Raw genomic sequence first — 19808 nt, forward strand, 5'->3', positions numbered from 1 at the left:
AGAAAGAGCCAACGCCGCCACCACCACCGTTGCCGTCGTTGCCCCCTGCTGGCCGGCCGGCTGAACTTCATCTCGGCAGTCGGTGATTTTTAAAAGTTGTGGGGTTTTTTGCGTGTTTATTGTTAGATGTTTTATCGTTTTTGGTAGTGTGTTTTTACATTTTGTTTGTTTTCCCGTTTATCGAGTTGGATGTTTTGACGTATCCTGGAGCTATGCTAAAAACGTGTTTTCGTTTTTTGTTTATCATGCGTTTGGAAGTTTGCCTTTGTAGTTGCATGTATATATTATTTTTGATTTGCCTGGAGCGTACTGTGTTCTGCTTTGATGCTAGCTATCTCCATCGAGTAATTCACTGTGTCCATACGAGTCTTAACATCTGATCACCACATCCATTCTACCACATGTGTTTTCTATCTAAACATATATGCCACAAAATGTATTAGACTCCATGCAAGACACACCGTTTATACCCCTTTCAATTAACTGGTCACAACACTGCGCGTGTTAATCAGAATTTTGCTTTATTTGCCTACATGAAGCCCCCCTACAGAAAAAAAATGCCAATTCTGGACATATATCAGATCATTCACTTCATAAATTGACAACATCACTCTTTTGAGACACATTTCAACATTTTACTAGTTTTACTAGTCTCAATCTCATTGTGTCTCTTGTGAGTTATTTTTTCTCAACCCTTTCTTTGCTTTTGTCTTCTTCCTCACAGTAGCAGGTTACACCACGGTTTCTCTATAGTCTTGCGAATCACCCCGTCCCACCCCCACCCCCATACCTTGTTTTAAGATGGCACTCACCCCTTCAACGGCCCAGAGCCTGCGGCCTGCATGGCAAACAGCCTGGAACCCCCTGCGAGACCCCCAGCACTTTCTACAGGGACCCCCGTCCCAAGGCACACTTCCTGTAGAGAGAGAAAGACGTAGGAGGAGCGGGAGGCGTAGGAGAACGGAGAATCATTGACCACCATCGTCATCTTAAGATAGATTTTCAATAAGGGATCCAAAGGCGATTGATAACCACAATTGGTCCTCACACCTATAGGAATGCAAGACAAGCTACTCACACTCTTAATTACACACACTCATTTACTCACACCTACAACATAATAACACACTCATTTACTCACACCTACAACATAATAATAGTCCAATACCAAATACCCAAATTTGTAGTAACCACACAAAACAATTAAATACAAAACTGTTGCTTTCAGAGAGCAGTGGCCGTTATACAGGGAACCGGAGATAGGATATCGACTGAGAAGGAACAGACGGGGATAGATGGACAGTTAGGGTTATCTCAGAGAGAGAGTGTGAGTCCGTCTGTACGGTGCTGGGTGCTGTCTGGCTCCGGGCTGTTTGTTTCCACTCTCCTGTCGTGGTTGATGGTACATGAAGGGACATGGCCACGTTGATCCCAACCCTGTGAACTCTAGACGCCTCTTGACGCAAAACACAGCCATTCAAATTATTATGAGATTTTACATTTTCTCAATGTGTTTGGCAAACGAAGCCAAAGATGTTTGGAACTTTGCCTTTAAACAAAAAGAAGGCAATCATTGAGGCAACGGTCTGCACATAAGCCGATCATTCTCTTTGGAGAGTGGGAGGGTTGGGAGATCGACGTGGCCATTTTATTTCCAAGCGACCATTTCTTTTAATCCATGTATCAGGTTCAATTTCACTTTGAACAAAGTATGCTGAAAACACATTACATAAGAATATAATTAAAAACATGACAGGTGATCAATCTTTGTTGATCCATTTCAACTAGAAATTCCAAATTGTAAAGTCAACTGGTTCAATAACCAAACCGGCAGAACATTGATGATTAGCCAATGAATTGACTCTAGAAAAAGGCCAATCAGACCATCAGTATTGGCCTCAACCTGACATAACAACAACAACTACGACAGCAACTCAACCAAAACCTGTGTGGGTTAAAATAAAAAAGATGGTCGTCGTGGTCATGTGACCATCCCCGGGAAGGTGGCGTTACTTTGTACTCTAATGGAAGTCTGCAGTGATAACCTTGAAGGATGCGATTTCATCTGTCACCTTGTTCTCGCCCTCCCCTCCCCCATCTAGACTGTGTGAGGATAAACTGTAACTCCAGTAAGTCGCCACTCCGCTTCTGGAGAATTCTACCTTCAATCTGATGTTTCTTTAATTAATAGAGTGGTGTGTTTAATGTGTGTGTGTGTGCGTGCGTGCGTGCTTGCGTGGGTGCGTGTGTGCATGCGTGCTGTTTGCGTGTGTGTGTGTGTTTATATGGTTGGTGTGTGTGTGTGTTTATATGATGTGGGTTTGTGTGTATATGTGTGTGTGCATGTGTGACTGCTGGAGGAGCGATAAGAGGATTGCGCAAGATAAGAAAACGATTTAATAATAAATTACTGTTGACATCAAAGTAAATTAAGCTATTACTGCTGGATTCATGTTTTAGTTGCATTTTTCTAATTAACTCAGCCGACTACTTTGTCGGTGCCCAGTATTTCTGATTTGTATCTATGGCTAGTATTATTTAGTGTGTTACTCTCTATAATCCACTGACAGCAAAATAATAATTTCTGCAACTTCTTTTGTACTTTTCCAGGATATATCTTTTTGCTTAACATGTTCATCATGTGATATTTATGTTAGTATTTGTTCAAGTGATATGCTTGCTAATACTTATATTGGGGTTTTCACGCACCATCTCTCTTCAACGCACACAAGCACACACATGCACACACACACACATTTAAAACTGTGTGTGCGTATGGGTGTGTTATGGCTCATTAAATCTTAGTAACAGATCTTACACGCTTAATTATGCTGATGATGATGATAATTAATGAGACTGATTAATCATCCAAAAGGTAATCTCCAATGAAAAATTGGAGAATCTCCATACTTTTTAAGACACACACAAACACACACACACACACACACACACACACACACACACAAATAGTCGACACAGAAATATGGTTATTTTTACCAATGACAAATATTAACCATGAAAAAATAATTGCCTTTCTAAAGGGATTAAATCACCAGAACAACTCATGTATAATTGCATAATAATTTACATAATCAATCCCTTAGATAAGAACGTCAGAGACAAATTAGTTCGGACAGCTCATTTTGTCGGTAATAAGTAGTCATCTGACGTGTGATTTAATTTCACTGATCAAAGATTGCATCTAGGCAAGATGTTTTAAGGTCACGTTAAAGAGCAAGAAGCCAAACTGGCCAGTACGGCTCTGTTTCAATCTTTAGCAATGGCTCCATCTGGCGGTTGTCGTTTGAAACACACTTATAGAGGGCACGACACAGGCCAACCTACAAAAATATGTTCCTGGTGAGTCGTCGTATGAGTAACAGCAAACATATCACTTGCAAACATATGTTTTACATTTTTCCTCTGTTGTGAAACCCAAGCCAAGTCTTTGTTTGAAAAGTCAAAGAATATACAAAAAATAACAATCGCAAACGCACCTAGCTGCCTAGGCCTACCACAACACACCACAAACACGACTACAAAGAGAATATGAAAACGCAGAGCTACTCGTCAAATATTTAAGCATTTTCAAATCCATTGCCACTCTTTAATAGTCAGTGTGAAAATACCCCAAACGAATCGTACAACAAAGACTTGGTTTTCGCTGTGACATCCCCCCCTTCCCTCGACTAACGCAACTTCATCTTCAGGCAAGGGTCCGGAGGTGATCTACGCTGGTCAGAAACTCAACGACAACGAGTGGCACGCGGTCAGAGTGGTGCGCCGCGGGAAGAACTTCAAGCTCACGGTGGACGAGGACGTGGCTGAAGGTATTTCTGTCGAGGAAGGGAGGAATGTAAACTCAATTTACAGCTGCCGACAACATTCATGGGAAAATGCTGTTTGTTGAGTTCCTGTGTTTTTAAACGCCCCTCGCACTCTCAGGTCAGATGGTGGGCGACCACACCCGCCTGGAGTTTCACAACGTGGAGACGGGCATCCTGACGGAGAAACGCTTTGTCTCCTCCTCCCCCTCCTCCTTCATTGGCCATCTGCAGGTAGGCCTCCTCCTCATTCATCCAATCATCCTCCATTCACTCAGTCATGGTAGTGGTGAGAGTGTTTGACTCCCAGGCAAAAGGCTCTGGGTTCGATCCCCAGTGTCTAAAATGCACTGGATCTCATCTGTAAAATGAATAAATGATGAAAGTAAAGTAAAATTTTTGGCATCTATACTTCGTAAACCCCTCCTTTGTAAATCCTCTCATCTCTCTCTCTCTCTCTCTCTCTCTCTCTCTCTCTCTCTCGCCCCTCCTCCACTCTCCCAGGGCCTGAAGTTCAATGGCATGCAGTACATTGACATGTGCAAGAACGGCGACATTGACTTCTGCGAACTCAACGCCCGCTTCGGCATGCGCTCCATCATCGCCGACCCCGTGACCTTCAGGAGCAAGGGCAGCTACCTGGGCCTGGCCACGCTGCAGGCCTACACCACCATGCACCTCTTCTTCCAGTTCAAGACCACCTCCTCCGACGGCTTCATCCTGTTCAACAGCGGCGATGGCAACGACTTCATCGCTGTGGAGCTGGTCAAAGGGTGAGCGTGGGGGGTTAGGGGTAGGGCTGAACGATTATTGTTGGAGAATGAGATCAGTAAGATTTTGATTTATTAGTTCAATAAAGATTTGATTAATCTCTTTAAGTTCATATAAATATACATTCATCTCAACACATAGGCCTGGCCTAAAGGAAAGAGTAGTTTATGGTGACTGCTTCCAATATTGTGTTGGTCATACTAAAGAATGATTTATTGCTTGTGTAAATAATACAGAACATAAGGAACTTTAAAAAGAAAAATCGCATGCTAAATCGCAATCGCAATTGTGGAGCAAGTGTGGATTGATGTCGCAATGTGTGAGATTATGACCCTATCGGTGAGGAGATGCGAGACTTTGAGCATTCACAAAAAGGAAATGACTGTGGTGTGTGTCCTCTCTGACTGGCTGTTGAACTGTGTTTCATGGGAATCTTTACTAATTAAAACATACTTATGAATATTGTGTAACATTTCTGCCAAGTCTGTGCTGCTGGATGCCACTCAATTCCACACACTAGCTGCGTTTCCATCCCCCTGATTTTATGCAAATTTTGAAGTATCGAATTAGTAAACGGTGATGGAAACACCAAAATTCGCATAAAAATCCTCTAATTCTCGAGGTGGTTTTTGAGAAATGCGAAAAAGAGTTAATGCGCAAAATGGGAGATGGTAACACACTTTTTGAAACAGCTGTGACGTAGCGAACATTGAACACACAGGACTGACAACGTCCTTCCGATTTTCGCATAACGACCGGCCATAGCAACCCTTCCGACATCAACTTGTAGCATCAATATAAATATATTTTTAAGCGTTTGTATACATAGACATCCTATATCATATATATAAATATGATATAGGATGTCTATGTTTGCATATCCTTTAATTATACCGTGTCCATTAATCCCTGACATATGGACACCTACTAAGTAATTCCAGTCTGTTCAGCCCTTCAAAACGAGAGCTGGTACATTGTGGAAAATGCATTAAACTGTAATCAGAAAACGCGGTTATATGCTATAGACCATGGAGTATCCGTGGTATAAAGGCTGCGACGAATTTCGAATTATAAATATGTATAATGTATCCTTTGATTACGTCCATGGAACAGATGGCCAATGTGAATAATAGATACGTGTGGACCGCTGAAGAGGTAAAACTTTTCCTTGCTTCCTCTCATCGAAGAAAAAAACATTACAGCTATTTTAGATGGAAAACAACGCAATTCCACTAAATATCAGGACAAAAGAGAGGATGTTATCAAAAGGATATGACAAGCCCTAGAATGTGTGTAGTTTTCCGCTCCAACCACTTGATGGAAACGTGACTACTGTCCCTTTAAGCCAGGGCCCGAGACTGCTTGACCCCTCAGCACCAGGGCCCCCGTAGATCTCCATTAAAACAGCTTTCATTTATACACAACGTTAATTGGCTAATTATAATTAATTTCTAACTAAGTGAGTGTCCGTTTTCAATCAGTGTTTGGTTCAATCAGTGTACAGAGTGACGTGACTTGATTGGTTTACTGCAAATTCCCTGGGTCTGATGGGTCAATGAGTATTGGGTGCACATATCACCAAGCTTGAAGTGCGGGTTTAAACAGTCAATAATCAGCCCAGTAGCCACTGCCTCAGCGGCCCAGTTCTGGGTTCCTGACCCACAGTTTGTATGAACGCTGTCCTGGACCCTGTCCTTTCCTCTGCTCCTGCCAGGTTCATCCACTATGTGTTTGACTTGGGGAATGGGCCCAGCCTGCTGAAGGGGAACAGCGACAGCCAGCTGAACGACAACCAGTGGCACAACGTGGTGATCACGCGGGACGCCACCAACACGCACACCCTCAAGGTGGACTCCAAGTCGGTCACGCAGAACGTCAACGGAGCCAAGAACCTGGACCTCAAAGGTACAGTCTTGACTCTTTTTCGCTATTTTTGGGTTATGTACGATGTACTTAAGAAGTGTCTGGTAGTCGACATTTGAACCTAAACGCTAAACAACATAGCTATGTAGAATTAGCATAATTAGCTTATTTCTTCCTCTCTTCGTTGCGGTGATGAGATGCCTCGTTTTAAGCTAGCCATACCACAGCAAAAGTACTATTGAATATGTAATCAGCATTAAAGTAGGGCCTCAGTGGCACCCCCTTGTGGATATAAACAGTAACATCTGGGCAGCGTTGTCATCAAGTTGTGGCAAAGCTGCCCTGTTAGCATCCTAACTTCTATACCTAATCTATCGCTTTGCATATATTTTCGATCAAATGAATGGGATTTATTGTTATCAGCTCAACGTAAGTAGTTTGGATGAATATACAATTATTTGTATATATACAATATATATATATACACGGTAACTTCATTTAAAGGTCTACCTTAATAAGAAAAAAGTATCTCTTATTTCCAGTTAGTAAGTTAACCTTGAACAAAATCAATATCTACATAATGTATATCATAATGTATATCATACCAATAAAATGAATAATGTTCAATCAACCATTTCATAAATGATTTATTCATCAATACATTGACTTCCTCCTCTCCTTCCCCCTCCTCCCCCTCCCTTCCCCCTCCCTCCCCCCTCCCTCCCCCTCTAGGTGATCTGTTCATCGGGGGCCTGGGCCCCAACATGTACCAGAGTCTCCCCAAGCTGGTGGTCTCCCGCGAGGGCTTCCAGGGCTGCCTGGCCTCCGTGGACCTCAACGGGCGCCTGCCCGACCTCATCAACGACGCCCTGTTCCGCAGCGGGCAGGTGGAGCGCGGTTGTGAAGGTACATTTGAACTCTGACCTCTCACCTTTGACCCCATCTAGAGGAGCGATGGAGGCTCTTGGATTTATGATGGCAGTTAATCACAGCGTCGTGTTGACATGGGTATTGGTGTTGAGTTTTAGCGTTAAAGGAATGGAATTAGCAATTTCCATATTGTAAATTAGAATTTCCATTACAGGGTAATGTGGTGTTTAATCTTCCAAATGCACCAAAATTCTAATTTGCTTTGTCGTAATCGAAGATTATTTAGAAATGCTAATGTGACCTCATGCATGTCCCTGCAGTTACCTTATACAACCTCTAGAGGGCAGTATTAGATTAACATTATTATTTATGCTTATTGTGAAAAAACACGTTATCCTGGGCTTGCAACCTTATTTTCTGACCACTTGTTTCTTCTTGAAATCAAACTAACATATTAACCACCTTTAAATGTTCCTTTCCCACTAAAATCTTTGGTAGTAGCTCACCCACAAACGGTCCCTCACTAACCGTTTCTCTTGTTTTTGTTTTGTTTACCTTGTCCTGTTTCGTTGTGTCGTGTTCTTTAACAAAGTTGGTTTCACCAAAGCTGACCTGCAAGGTAGAGGGTTTGACTCTTGGCTCTTCAAAAGGCCTGCCTGTCTGAAAGACTGCTGTGTGCAATGCATTGTGGGTTCTCACCATGGCAATATCACCCCCCAAATTTGATTGGGACGATACAGGGACTTATATCGGCAAATATAAACACATATCTAAAGATATACTGTGTACACATATAAACATATCTAAATATGTATCGATATGTATGCAGACATATATAAGCAAATATGGACAATATAAAGACAAGTAGAGACATCAAGCAACAAACATGAACAACATTGACATTGAATGAGAGGGAGAAGGCAGATTCAGAGAATATTACAAAATGATTTTGAGTCCCAATCCAATACGGGTCAAGGTGCAGGGAGATGAATAGGGGGGGGGTGCGGTGCTCCGACGTACGGCAGCATCGTGTGTGTATGTAGGGTTCAGCTGCTCATCCATAAGCATGCAGGGCTCTGGCCGGCTGTGTGTCCCTGGTCAGCCAGGGCCAGCCTAGTCCAGACTGTATTAAAGGTATAGCAGTCACCCCCACTCTCACCTCCTCAGGAGAGTGTGAGACATACAGAATGGAGGTCAGGGGGGAGCCTGCTTCCATCGCAAGTAGATGGGGGGGTACACCGGGGAACGGCAGGGGAACACACACAACCATACATTCGTGCATACTTAGGTACACAGTGGCACACTCACACACACATTCATGCACGCAGACATACACACATGCAAACACACTCACACACACATGCATGTACACTTTGATACAAAGACACACACACACACACACGTACACCTTGACAAAGAGTCACACACAGACACACAATCCCACAAACTGACATATGCCCTCTTACTCTTTAAACATACATAAATAAATAATATATTGCATATATATAGGATATTTATTATATACTATACAGTGCATATAATAAGGTATCATATTTCATTACAGCCTGCAATAAATAAATAAAGTACATCTCCTCCAGTGCTATAACTCAAAAAGTACATTTAAACTAGGTTGGGGTGTTAGCAACTCAATCAAACTTTTTGACTTTATTGCTTCGGTCAAAAACTCTGTGTACTCTTAAACAAACTTCATAAGATCTTAAGATGATTTTGTGTCCTGAAAGGGCTTTAAATGGCAATAAGTTCACTGTGGTTTATTTCAACGCTACTGTCCTTTTTTTTACTGCAAATTCCCATTAGACCCAGGGAATTTGCAGTAAACCAATCAAGTAGGGGCTCTGTGTCGTTCTGAGAGAGAAAACCAGCTGTATTCGATAAGGCTGCTGATTCCTTTCCGGAATTTTCTGCTTAGTTCTATAACTGAAATCTTGATATGTAACACCTCGTCGTCTCTGCTGATGGGAATAAATCGCTCGTACCCTATTCATATTACCAAGAAAAACACACGCCCGCACGTCACGCAAACACACATACACACACACACGCGTGCACACACACTCATTTTATTCTGAGTACATTATGATAATTACACTCAAGTGGGAGGCCATTCTTTCACTGTCTGAATAGCAACATTTTATAGTAGTGAAAAGCGATTATCAAATCGTGTCGGTGGTGTTAATTTTTCTAATAATTTCAAGAAAATGTTAATGATCTTTTCACCGCAAGAATATTGCAGGGGCGTTAAGTGCAAAGGAAGTACAAAAATCACCCTAATTTAATGTATTCTCAAGGTCTTTAATTTAATTCAAATTATTATTATTTTAATAGGCTATGTTGAAACACAGAACAGAATAAAAAGAAAACAATCACACACAACATTTATAAATTATAAAAGTGTATGCTTTTTTTGAAGTAGTTACATAGAAAGGGACATAAAAGACATGAGTTTACGTAAAACGTTACTACATGAAGTTGTGTAAGACAGGAGTTTTGTGTGTTGGGTTGCAAACATATGGGAGTAAAGTATGCCATTAGGGAAAAGACTGACTCTTATGTTAAGCGCATGAAAATAGACAAGGCTATTGTTATCACATCACAGCTGCTGTTAAGATGATTCAAGGATATACACTCTCTCTCTCTCTCTCTCTCTCTCTCTCTCTCTCTCTCTCTCTCTCTCTCTCTCTCTCTCTCTCTCCCAAACTCTCACATGCTCTGTCTCTCTCTCTTCAATAAAGATTATACATTTAGGTTTTTTGTTTGTTTTGTTTTTTCCAGAGAGCACCCATCCACCGAGAACCTCAAACAGTAAACTAGCCGGTCGTTCGCAAAAACGTACGCACCCACACTCCAACACGAACACTTACGCAAACAAAAAGAGCACTACACGTTGCCCATCCATACGTCACGTTGCATGGCCGCTCGCATGCATCCATGCTCCCCTCCCCACCACCACCATTCGCCTGTGCGTAATCAAGCATGCACATTCGATGCGGATTCATCCGAGGGGACGTGCATCTTAAGAGGGTAGGTGGGGTGGTGGGGTGGGGGAGGGCCGGGTGATCATGGGTGATGACCTTTATTGTCCATTACACAGTAAATGCACTTTCAGCTGGCAAAACGTTTCACCTCTACACACTATCGCTCTTCTCCTGTTCATTTAGTCTTCCATCAGAACTGTCACTACTCTCCAACCACACCATGGTTAACCTGCATTTTCTCCATCCATGGCAGCTCATTTCTTCATTTTATAAACGTCTGTTTTTAATTTGGTTCTCTGGAGGATATGCGATGGTGTTTCGACTCTGAGTCTGTATGTATTGTATGCGTGTGTTTGTGTTTGTGCGTGTGTGTATGTATGTAAAGTGTGTATTTAGTATACATATATGTACCATGAAGGCATGTATACAGTAGGGTGGGAAGAGATGCCCCGCCCCTTCTCAATGTACGTCCACTGAAGTGCATAGGAACGGACATGCACTCCATGTGTACTCTCAAGTGTTTATGTGCATTCTTCGCCGTCACTCCACCGATTGCATTTATGTCCCTGTACGACGTACACATGGCGTCCGTCCGTCTGTCTGTCTCACAAGTGTCCCGATATGTTAGAGGATCCTCGCCATCTCTCCTCACTAACGTATCGTCGGGTGAAATTCACCACCGCACCGTGACCGCATTGTTCTGTGTCTCGTCTTGCCTGCTCCACGTCCACAGACAACGAAATGCTGTGGTGTTGTAGGTGGCCATCTTGAAGAAAGACAAACAAACGCCATTTTGGATTTTTTTGTTTTGTGGAGCGGTTTGCATGTAAATGTGGTATTGAGAGAGAGAGAGAGAGAGAGAGAGAGAGAGACTTTGAGGCCGAGAGAGAGGAACAAGGAGGTGTGGACAGTGTGCTCTCAGGGCCTAATGGCTGCCTCCTCCAGGGACAGGCAGCGAGCATTGAACATGGCGGCCATTGCTTCTACGCCAACTACGCCAACGACGACGAGGAAGAAACCCTCAGAAGTGTGCTTTGCTGCACTGGCTGTTTCAACTTCCGACGGCACACATGGTGAATTACAATGCTGTTGCTGCTATGGCAACCTCGCCACCTTTACAAAATAGAAAAAAGAAAAAAAAAGATGGAAGAGATGAACAAAAAAAATCAGCAGAAAAAAATAAATCCCTCCTGCTGTGTGTCAGGTTTGGAACGTGTGTTTTCAGCGCTGGCCGTTGTGAAAAACAGATTGAGAAGCAGGTTGTTTCAGTTACAGCCCAGGTGGTCTCCCTGGGGGGCCCCGAGGTGTCACTGTCCACTCCTATCGCTCGCTCACCGTCTCGCTCTCTCTCCAAGCAGCTCTCTCTCTATCTCTCTCTACAGAGAGTGTTCCTCCTGCATGGGTCGTGCAATATTTAAGCATCCACAAGCCAGAATTTCTTCTTCTTTTTTTTTAAGGTATTGACTCTGTCTTTCTCTGTCTGTCTGTCTCTCTGTCTCTGTCTTTGTGTTTATCTTTCCTTCAACATCTGCTTTGTTTCTTTGCTGCTCTCTTTTCTGTCTTTTCCTACCTTATACTTTCTCTATGAATCTATCCCTTGTTTCTGTCTTTTTCTTTTATTGCTCCTTCTCTATTTCTTTCTTCTTTCCTTCCTTTGCTCTTCCCTTTCTTTCTTTCTTTCTTTCTTTCTTTCTTTCTTTCTTTCTTTCTTTCTTTCTTTCTTTCTTTCTTTCTTTCTTTCTTTCCTACTTATCTCCCTGCTTCTCCTCTCCTAATCATCCTCTTCCCCTTCTCCCTCTCCTCTTCCACAACATCCTCCTCCTCCACTCTCTCCTCTTCCTCCTCCACCTCCTCTGTCTTATCCACCAACTCCATCTCCTCAACCATCCCTTCTCACCTCCTCCCTCCTTCCTTCTTCTGCACCTCCTCCCTCCACCGTCCTTCTACCCAACCTCCGTCCACCTCCTCCGTCCCTCCGCCTCCTGCTCCTCCTTCCAGGGCCCAGCACCACCTGTCAGGAGGACTCCTGCACCAACATGGGCGTGTGCATCCAGCAGTGGGAGAACTTCACCTGTGACTGCACCATGACCTCCTACACCGGGACCCACTGCAATGACCGTGAGTCGACCCGATACGCCTGCCCCCTGAGGCACTCACAACGCCACGCTGCGTGCCCTGCCCTGTTGATGGCCTCGCCGCAGGCCCCGCCATACACACACACACACACACACACACACACACACACACACACACACACACAGACAATCACACACAGACAATCACACACAGACACACACATCATGGCACACTGTCCCCCCCCCCCCCCCCCCCCCTCCAAACACACACACAACACACACTGGTGTCCATATGTGATATGTGTGTCTACAAGCATTTTACAAAAGGATAAGAACACAAACCACCACCAAACACACACACACACACACACACACACACACATTTCTTGGTTACCACGTTATGTTCCCCTTGCATTTGGTTGCATGGCCGCCTCCTCTCTGGAACTTCACACGCATCCTCTCCTAAGACGGAGCTCCAGTGTGTCTTTAACATGATTACGTTGTTGTAAACCTTCCATAGATCTTTTGAAAGAAGCCATAGTGACATTTGCAGAGGTCGGAGGCTGTGTATGTCTCAGAGTGTGAGTCTGTGTGTGGGTGAGAAAGGGAGCGATTATATTTGTTAAGTCTTTGTGAATGTGTGTGTGAGTGTGTATGTGTTTGTGTGTTTGTTTCTGTTTGTGTGTCTGTGGTCACATGTTGGTCTGTGTTTGGGTGGGTTTATGTGTTTGTGTGTGTGTGTGTGCTTGTCTGTGTCTGTGTGTGTTTGTAAGTCTGTATGTGTGTGCTTGTGTGTGTATGCATGTCTTTGTTGGTGTGTTTGTGTGTGTGTGTGTGTGTCTGTGTTTGTTTGCTTTGCTGGGTGTTTTGCTGCAGTCTAGGCCGGTTGTTTCTGATCCGACAAGCTTTTATATCTCTGGCTTTGAGCAAATCTCCGCCTCTCGGCATGAGTGTCAAATATATCCTCCGGTGCCTCCCTTCCCCTTTTCATGGACGCCCTTCACACATCTCCCATTGAGTCAGACGGTAGATTTGGGAATGTGTGTGTGTGTGGTTTGGGGCCAGCGTGTGTATGAGTGTGTGTGTATGTCTGTGGGGGGCAGTATGCCATGATGTGTTTATGTGTGAGCGTGTGCATGGCAGTGTGTTTCTGTGTGGCAGCGGACAATGATGTATGTGTGTGCGAGTGTTTATTTGTGGGACAGTGTGCCATGATGTGTGTGTCTGTGTGTCTGTGTTTGTGTATTGCAGCAGACGACGATGACGTATGTATGTGTCCACATGTGTACGCTTGTGTGTGTGTGTGTGTGTGTGTGTGTGTGTTCCCTCACATGTATTTTTGTGTGCGCAGTCATGCGTGTATCTCTCTTATCCCCATAACGACGGGGGGCTTCCCCTCGGTGACGGCAGCTAGAGGTCTTCCATTTAGCGGCTAATAGCGAGGGCGCAGCGCGGCTGGGCCAGGGTAATGAGGTGGCATCCCCCCCCCCACACGCACACACACACTCAGACACCAGACATGTTAGACACAAGACACAGCTAACACTCTGCCACGCCCGCTTGTCTCCTCCCAGCTAAAATGTCTGCCGCCTTCATGTTGACGCCTGTCAGTATCCCAGAGGGGAGCGTCGGGGCGTCGTTCAATCTGCCCTTTTGTTTTTGATGTTTCTTTATTTAGTTTGTTTTTTCTGGTCTTTCGTTCGTTATGTCTTTCTTTCTGTACATTTATGGTCACATACCTCTGTGGTGTGTCTTGCAGTTTTATTGATATCATCAGCAGCTTGCAGTTTTCCTGATATCTGTCTGGTGAAGATATAAGATGCTCATTACTTACCTCGCAAATTGCATTAATCTTACCTCGCAAGATGCCTTGACTATGTTGACTATGATGTTGACATTTTTAAGCAACTCAGAAGCAGACCACTAGGGGGCAGTAAAGCCCTGGATAGGGACGCTCATGTTCCAAAGGCAAGCCGCCGTTCTTTGCCTACATTGCAGTCTCTTTCTTTCTTTTACTTGTTCCTTCCTTCCTTTCTTGCTCCTCACCTTCCCTTCTTTTAGTCAAACCAATTCAGCTGTGTGTGTATCCGTGTGTCCGTGTGTGTGTGTGTGTGTGTGTGTGTGTGTGTGTGTGTGTGTGTCTTTGTGTGTCCGTGTGTGTGTGTGTGTGTGTGTGTGTGTGTGTGTGTGTGTGTGTGTGTGTGTGTGTGTGTGTTGCCCTATACGGTGAGTCCCATAGCATAACTTTAATAGTGAAATGCAGTTGATGGTCTGTTTCTCTCCATTTTTCATGTTGTATTAGTCGGTGGCAAATACAACTAATAATCCGCCCCCTCCTATCAGTGCACTGTAGAAAATAATACAAAACGCGGTCTGGAATAGTAACAAAAAGCAAAGGGGACATCTGTGCCTGTAGATAATGTGTCACAGAGCATTTCCCGCCTTTCTTCTCTCTACCTTATTCGATGTGTTGGCCTCAAGCACCCCCCCCCCCCCCATACCCCGACACCCTATCACCCACCCCTCATACGTACTCCACCCGACTGTAGCCAACAGGAATCGTTGCGGGGTGGAGAAGTAAGGCAGCCAGGAGCTGTCTGCTCCGCTTCCATTCATTCCCGTGTTCCCCTACAGCTGGTGCTGTGTGACTGGGCACCATTGCTTAACGGTACAAGACAGAATGGGAGTCTTGCGGGGCTCTTTGCGGTGTGCGGCCGGCTCCTGGAGCAGCTTCAAGAGGGCTTTGAGGTGTACGCTGTGCCCAGCGCTCCTTGGGAAACAAAAAAAAAAAGGGAGAAAAAAAAAGAATCTGGGATCTTTTTTTAGCATTTTTATCCTGCTTGATTCTGGCTGGCTGCTTTTGTCATGCTCATCGCCCATTTCTCTAGGCTCTTGTGTTTGCCATCCTCTCCTCTCCTCCTCTCTCCTCTTTGCTCTCTTGTTCTGGTCTCTCTAGCTCTGTCCTGTCCTCTCCTCCTTTCTACTCTCTCCTCTCCTTTCAGCCCCCTTCTCTTCTGCTCTCAGCCCTCCTTTCTCCTCCTCTCCTCTCCTTTCGGTCCCTCTTCCCCTCTCCTCTCCTCTCCTACCCCCAACCCCCCTCTCCTCCCCCCCTCCCCCCTGTCTCTCAAGCGGCCCTCCGTTTTAATACATGACGGAGCACCAGTGTGAGGCTCAGGGAGAGCTGAGAGGAGTAATGAAGAATCCATCTTCCTCTTCTGGTTCTCCCCTCCTCCTCCTCCTCCTCTTCCTCCTCCTCCCCTCCTCCCTCCTCCTCCTCCTCCTCCTCCTCCCTCCTCCCTCCTCCCTCCTCCTCCTCCTCCTCCTCCTTCCACATCCAGGCCAATTATTCTGCTTACATAACAGAGCTATACCCTCAGAGGTCACGGCATCTTATCTTAGAAAGGGACATGGTAAACAAATGAGAACGTACCAATAGAACAATTGTGTGAGTGTGAGTGTGTGTGTGTGTGTGTGTGTGTGTGTGTGTGTGTGTGTGTGTGTGTGTGTGTGTGTGAGGGTGTGCATGTGTACTACAGCCGTAGAGACTTAAAGGCGTGGATCAGCCAGGACATCTGTAGTTGCTTTCTCTCTGTCTCCGTCTATGTCTCTGGCTCCATCTCTCTCTCTCTCTCTCTCTCTCTCTCTCTCTCTCTCTTTCTCTGTCTCTCTCTCTCTCTCTCTCTCTCTCTCTCTCTGTCTCTCTCTGTCTCTAACCCTCCTACAGCAAGAAACCCCCCAATGTCCTTCATGGACTTCTTAAAGATGCGCTCAGAGCCGAAGTGTGGTCACATCAGGCTAACTGACTTGGCAGCTTACATAAATGATGAGCGTGCACACACACAGTCACACATACATACACACACGCATACACTTACATTTCCCTTTGGGGATTAAAGAGCCAGTGAACCCACTGTTTCCAACTTTCTCACTTTAAAAGATTTTGAGAGTTTTAAGAAATAAAGGGGGGTCGTGTTATCCCCATTGTTATGACTTTGTGATACTTTTTTAGTACCGTCATTGTGTATGAGCATTGTAATGCGCAAAACACCTCAGCTTTATACTATTGGTGTCCGGGAGGCCTAACCCTCCATTGGACGCAGCTATTAAATAAACCGCTGCTCAGACGGACCTTCACTATCCACTATAACACCTTAGAGTTATAATAGATATGTCCGTGAGGCATAACCCTCACTCGGTCGAGGACAATAAATAAACTGATGCTGAGACGGAGCTTACACACACACACACACACACCGTGGTATTTTACTATAAGTGTCAGAAAAGCACAACTTTCTCTCAGATGCCGCAGTCCACCCCTGCCCAGACAGAGCTCAACATGTCCACACACTCACACATCTATCTATCTATCTATCTATCTATCTATCTATATATCTATCTATCTATCTATCTATCTATCTATCTATCTATCTATCTATCTATCTATCTATCTATCTATCTATCTATCTATCCATCCATCCATCCATCCATCCATCCATCCATCCATCCATCCATCCATCCATCCATCCATCCATCCATCCATCCATCCATCCATCCATCCATCCATCCATCCATCCATCCATCCATCCATCCATCCATCCATCCATCCATCCATCCATCCATCCACCCACCCACCCACCCACCCACCCACCCCTCTCTCTCTCTCTCTCTCTCTCTCTCTCTCTCTCTCTCTCTCTCTATACGAGGTATAGACCACAGAGTCTATACCTCTTTCGTCGTCAGAAGGAATCTAATAGCAAAACAAAAGATTTGCTTGAAACCATGTAGCCTTGTCACCACAGGCTCCCAGCATGCTGCTGGGCCTGTTCTGGGCCGGATCATAGGGAACAGGGTTTCATGAAGCCTCCCCCTGTCTTAATTCTTGTGTCGCTACGGCGACGGCCTGCCATGCTGCTGCAGTACTCCGCGAGGAGAGAGCACAGGGTGAGATGACGTCATGCCCCAGCGAAGGTTGCAGACTACACTGGAAAAAACGAATGCAGAGGCCCGCATGTACCCACACACACTCAACACACCATCCCATAATTGCATACAAACACACGCAAACGTACATAAAGGGCCACACAAACATTTCATCACACACATAAACTTGCTCCCACAACTAAATCTCTGTTCTACTGTGAGTGTACGCGAGCATCTGCACAGACGTACACTTTTCATTCGGAGACGTAAAGTCACACACACACACACACACACACACACACACACACACACACACACACACACACACTCACACAAAACACTTGAATGTGCACACTCCCGTACACACACACAGACACACACACATAGACACACACACGTTGATAAGAGGAGGCATATTCATAGAGCCCTTTGTGAATATCAGAGTAGTTTTCATTGGAGGGCTGAATAATTTAACTGGAGCTGTCTTCGTAAATGGGATTAAGTAGTTCCCAGCTCGCAAACTGGGGCCGGCTAACAGGTGCTAAGCCGGGGGTTAGTGGGACCGCAACTCCCAGAGTTCCACTGGGCAGAGCTCCGGGTCAGAGGGCGGAGCTAGACCGCCAAGTTAGGCCAACTGTTGTTCTTTTGGGACCAACAAGAGGCGGGAAATAAAAGTAAAATGGGACAACATGGATGAGATGTCGGGTTTTAAAGTGTACTTGCTGACAAAAAAAATAGGCTATTGAGATCAAGGACAAGATGTTAAGAGATTGATTCAAAAACATTAACCTTTGAAAGAACATTTTATAAAATACATCTATATCACCAAGACATGCAATTATTATTAAATCTCCAAGGACTGTTGTTTTGACATATATGCAGTCACTTTCCATGATACCATAATTACATTTTCTTTCTCTGAGCAAGTGTTTTCTTTGCCAGGGAGTGTTCAATGAACAGGGTCGCGGTCTTTACTCACAAAAAAAAACACTGTTACATAGCAGCCCGGGCAGCTCGGTCCGTGCAAATTGAACCTCAAAGCAAAACAAAAAAGGGAAATAAAAACGTCAGTAAACCCCCATCGCCGCTACGGACGGCCTCTGTGCCGGGGCCAGCCGTTGCTCAACGAGAGCTGAACCGAGTCGCCTCTCGGCTAAAACCGGGCACAGAAGTGGAGCGGCGTGTCACGGGAGAGAACATCGCCGACCGGAGCATATATCTACTATAAATACCGCAGTCTGGATCAGAACCGGGCCAGGAGAAGGGAGAGTGTGTGTTTTCTGTTTCTGTGTGTCTTCGGGGTACAGAGTGTTCTCATGAGTACATCTTGAAATTACCCCCTGTCTTGGGAGCCCATAATCCACTCATCAGCGGTTCACTGGTTCACACATCATCTTCCTTTATACTGTACTACAATATATATATATATATATATATATATATATATATAGAGAAAAATAACGATAGGCTAGTAGTGTTAAGCCCACATCATAAGTAGTGAAAGTTTGGTCTAGCTTTTGTAGCGTGCCACAAACAAGAACTTTAATCACATTATTTGAATGTAGCAAAGGACACAGATTGATATTTTAGTGCGGTTTGTATTAAGTGATTTTCTTTGCTAGTTTCTAGTCAATTTATGATGTAAATACTCCAACTTAATTTTGTGTCCTTCCAGACATGGGTCTGGGCTTCAGGCTTTTTTAGTTATATACATATACCTTGCTAGAACATAATGTTTGTAAAGCTTCACAATCTACCCTTGTAGTCATTATCTCTGCTTTGATATCGAACCACAACGGTAGCTGTGGTGTGCGTTTGTGCTGTGTATGGTACGAGGCCATCCTATCAGAAACACAACTCCACCGATATGAACACCGTGTCCAATAACGAGGACGTAAGGCTGAGTCTCGCATCCTCTGAACGAAATGAAAATACCTGTGTATCGGACCGATGCGGATCCTTTGATGACATGACTCCAACTCTTCCATATGTGACAGCTCGTGAGAGCGAAGCACGGGATATCTAAATGCACCATGTCGTTGGATACGAGACAGAAGGTACACACGTTTGAGGGGGGCAACCGCCTCTCGATCTTGCACGTGATCCAAATTGATAAAGACCATATGCTTCAACGCAACCGGCGACTCATGGACACAGACTGTGCTCAAACATGTATAAGTGCACATATTAATTCCTCTTCTGAGGTATACTCCCTTTCATCTCTCTCACTCTCTCTATTTCCATCTCTCTCTCTCTCGCTCTCTCTCTCTGGAAATATAATATCTTTATTAAAGCTCAAACTGTGTGTGCCCCCAAGCTCTCAGTGATGTGGGGGGGGGGGGGGGTTAACAAGCAGTTCTGCTATTGGCCGAACAGGCTAATGATGCTTGTCCTCTGCTGCATTTTGTCACAGTGGTAAGACTGGTTCCCACTCGTGTCAATCACTGTGTCACCATGGCAACACACAAAAAGCCGGTATAATTGGATAT

The 19808-nt window shown here is 44.6% G+C and overlaps 1 protein-coding gene across 1 annotated transcript in view; it reads left to right on the top strand.

Annotated features, from left to right (window-relative positions):
- nrxn3b (neurexin 3b) overlaps nt 1–19808 on the top strand; it is a gene marked incomplete at both ends in the record, with an annotated part of 267959 nt that overhangs the window by 95936 nt on the left and 152215 nt on the right. Inside the window, 8 exons of the mRNA XM_079753357.1 lie at nt 2103–2129; nt 3711–3830; nt 3946–4058; nt 4329–4597; nt 6310–6500; nt 7191–7364; nt 10122–10178; nt 12323–12442. Of these exons, the coding sequence (XP_079609483.1) occupies nt 2103–2129; nt 3711–3830; nt 3946–4058; nt 4329–4597; nt 6310–6500; nt 7191–7364; nt 10122–10178; nt 12323–12442 (1071 nt within the window). The remainder of the gene's footprint in view (nt 1–2102; nt 2130–3710; nt 3831–3945; nt 4059–4328; nt 4598–6309; nt 6501–7190; nt 7365–10121; nt 10179–12322; nt 12443–19808) is intronic.

The sequence above is a fragment of the Pollachius pollachius genome, assembly GCF_949987615.1.
Source record: "Pollachius pollachius genome assembly, chromosome: 16".
Lineage (NCBI taxonomy): Eukaryota > Metazoa > Chordata > Actinopteri > Gadiformes > Gadidae > Pollachius > Pollachius pollachius.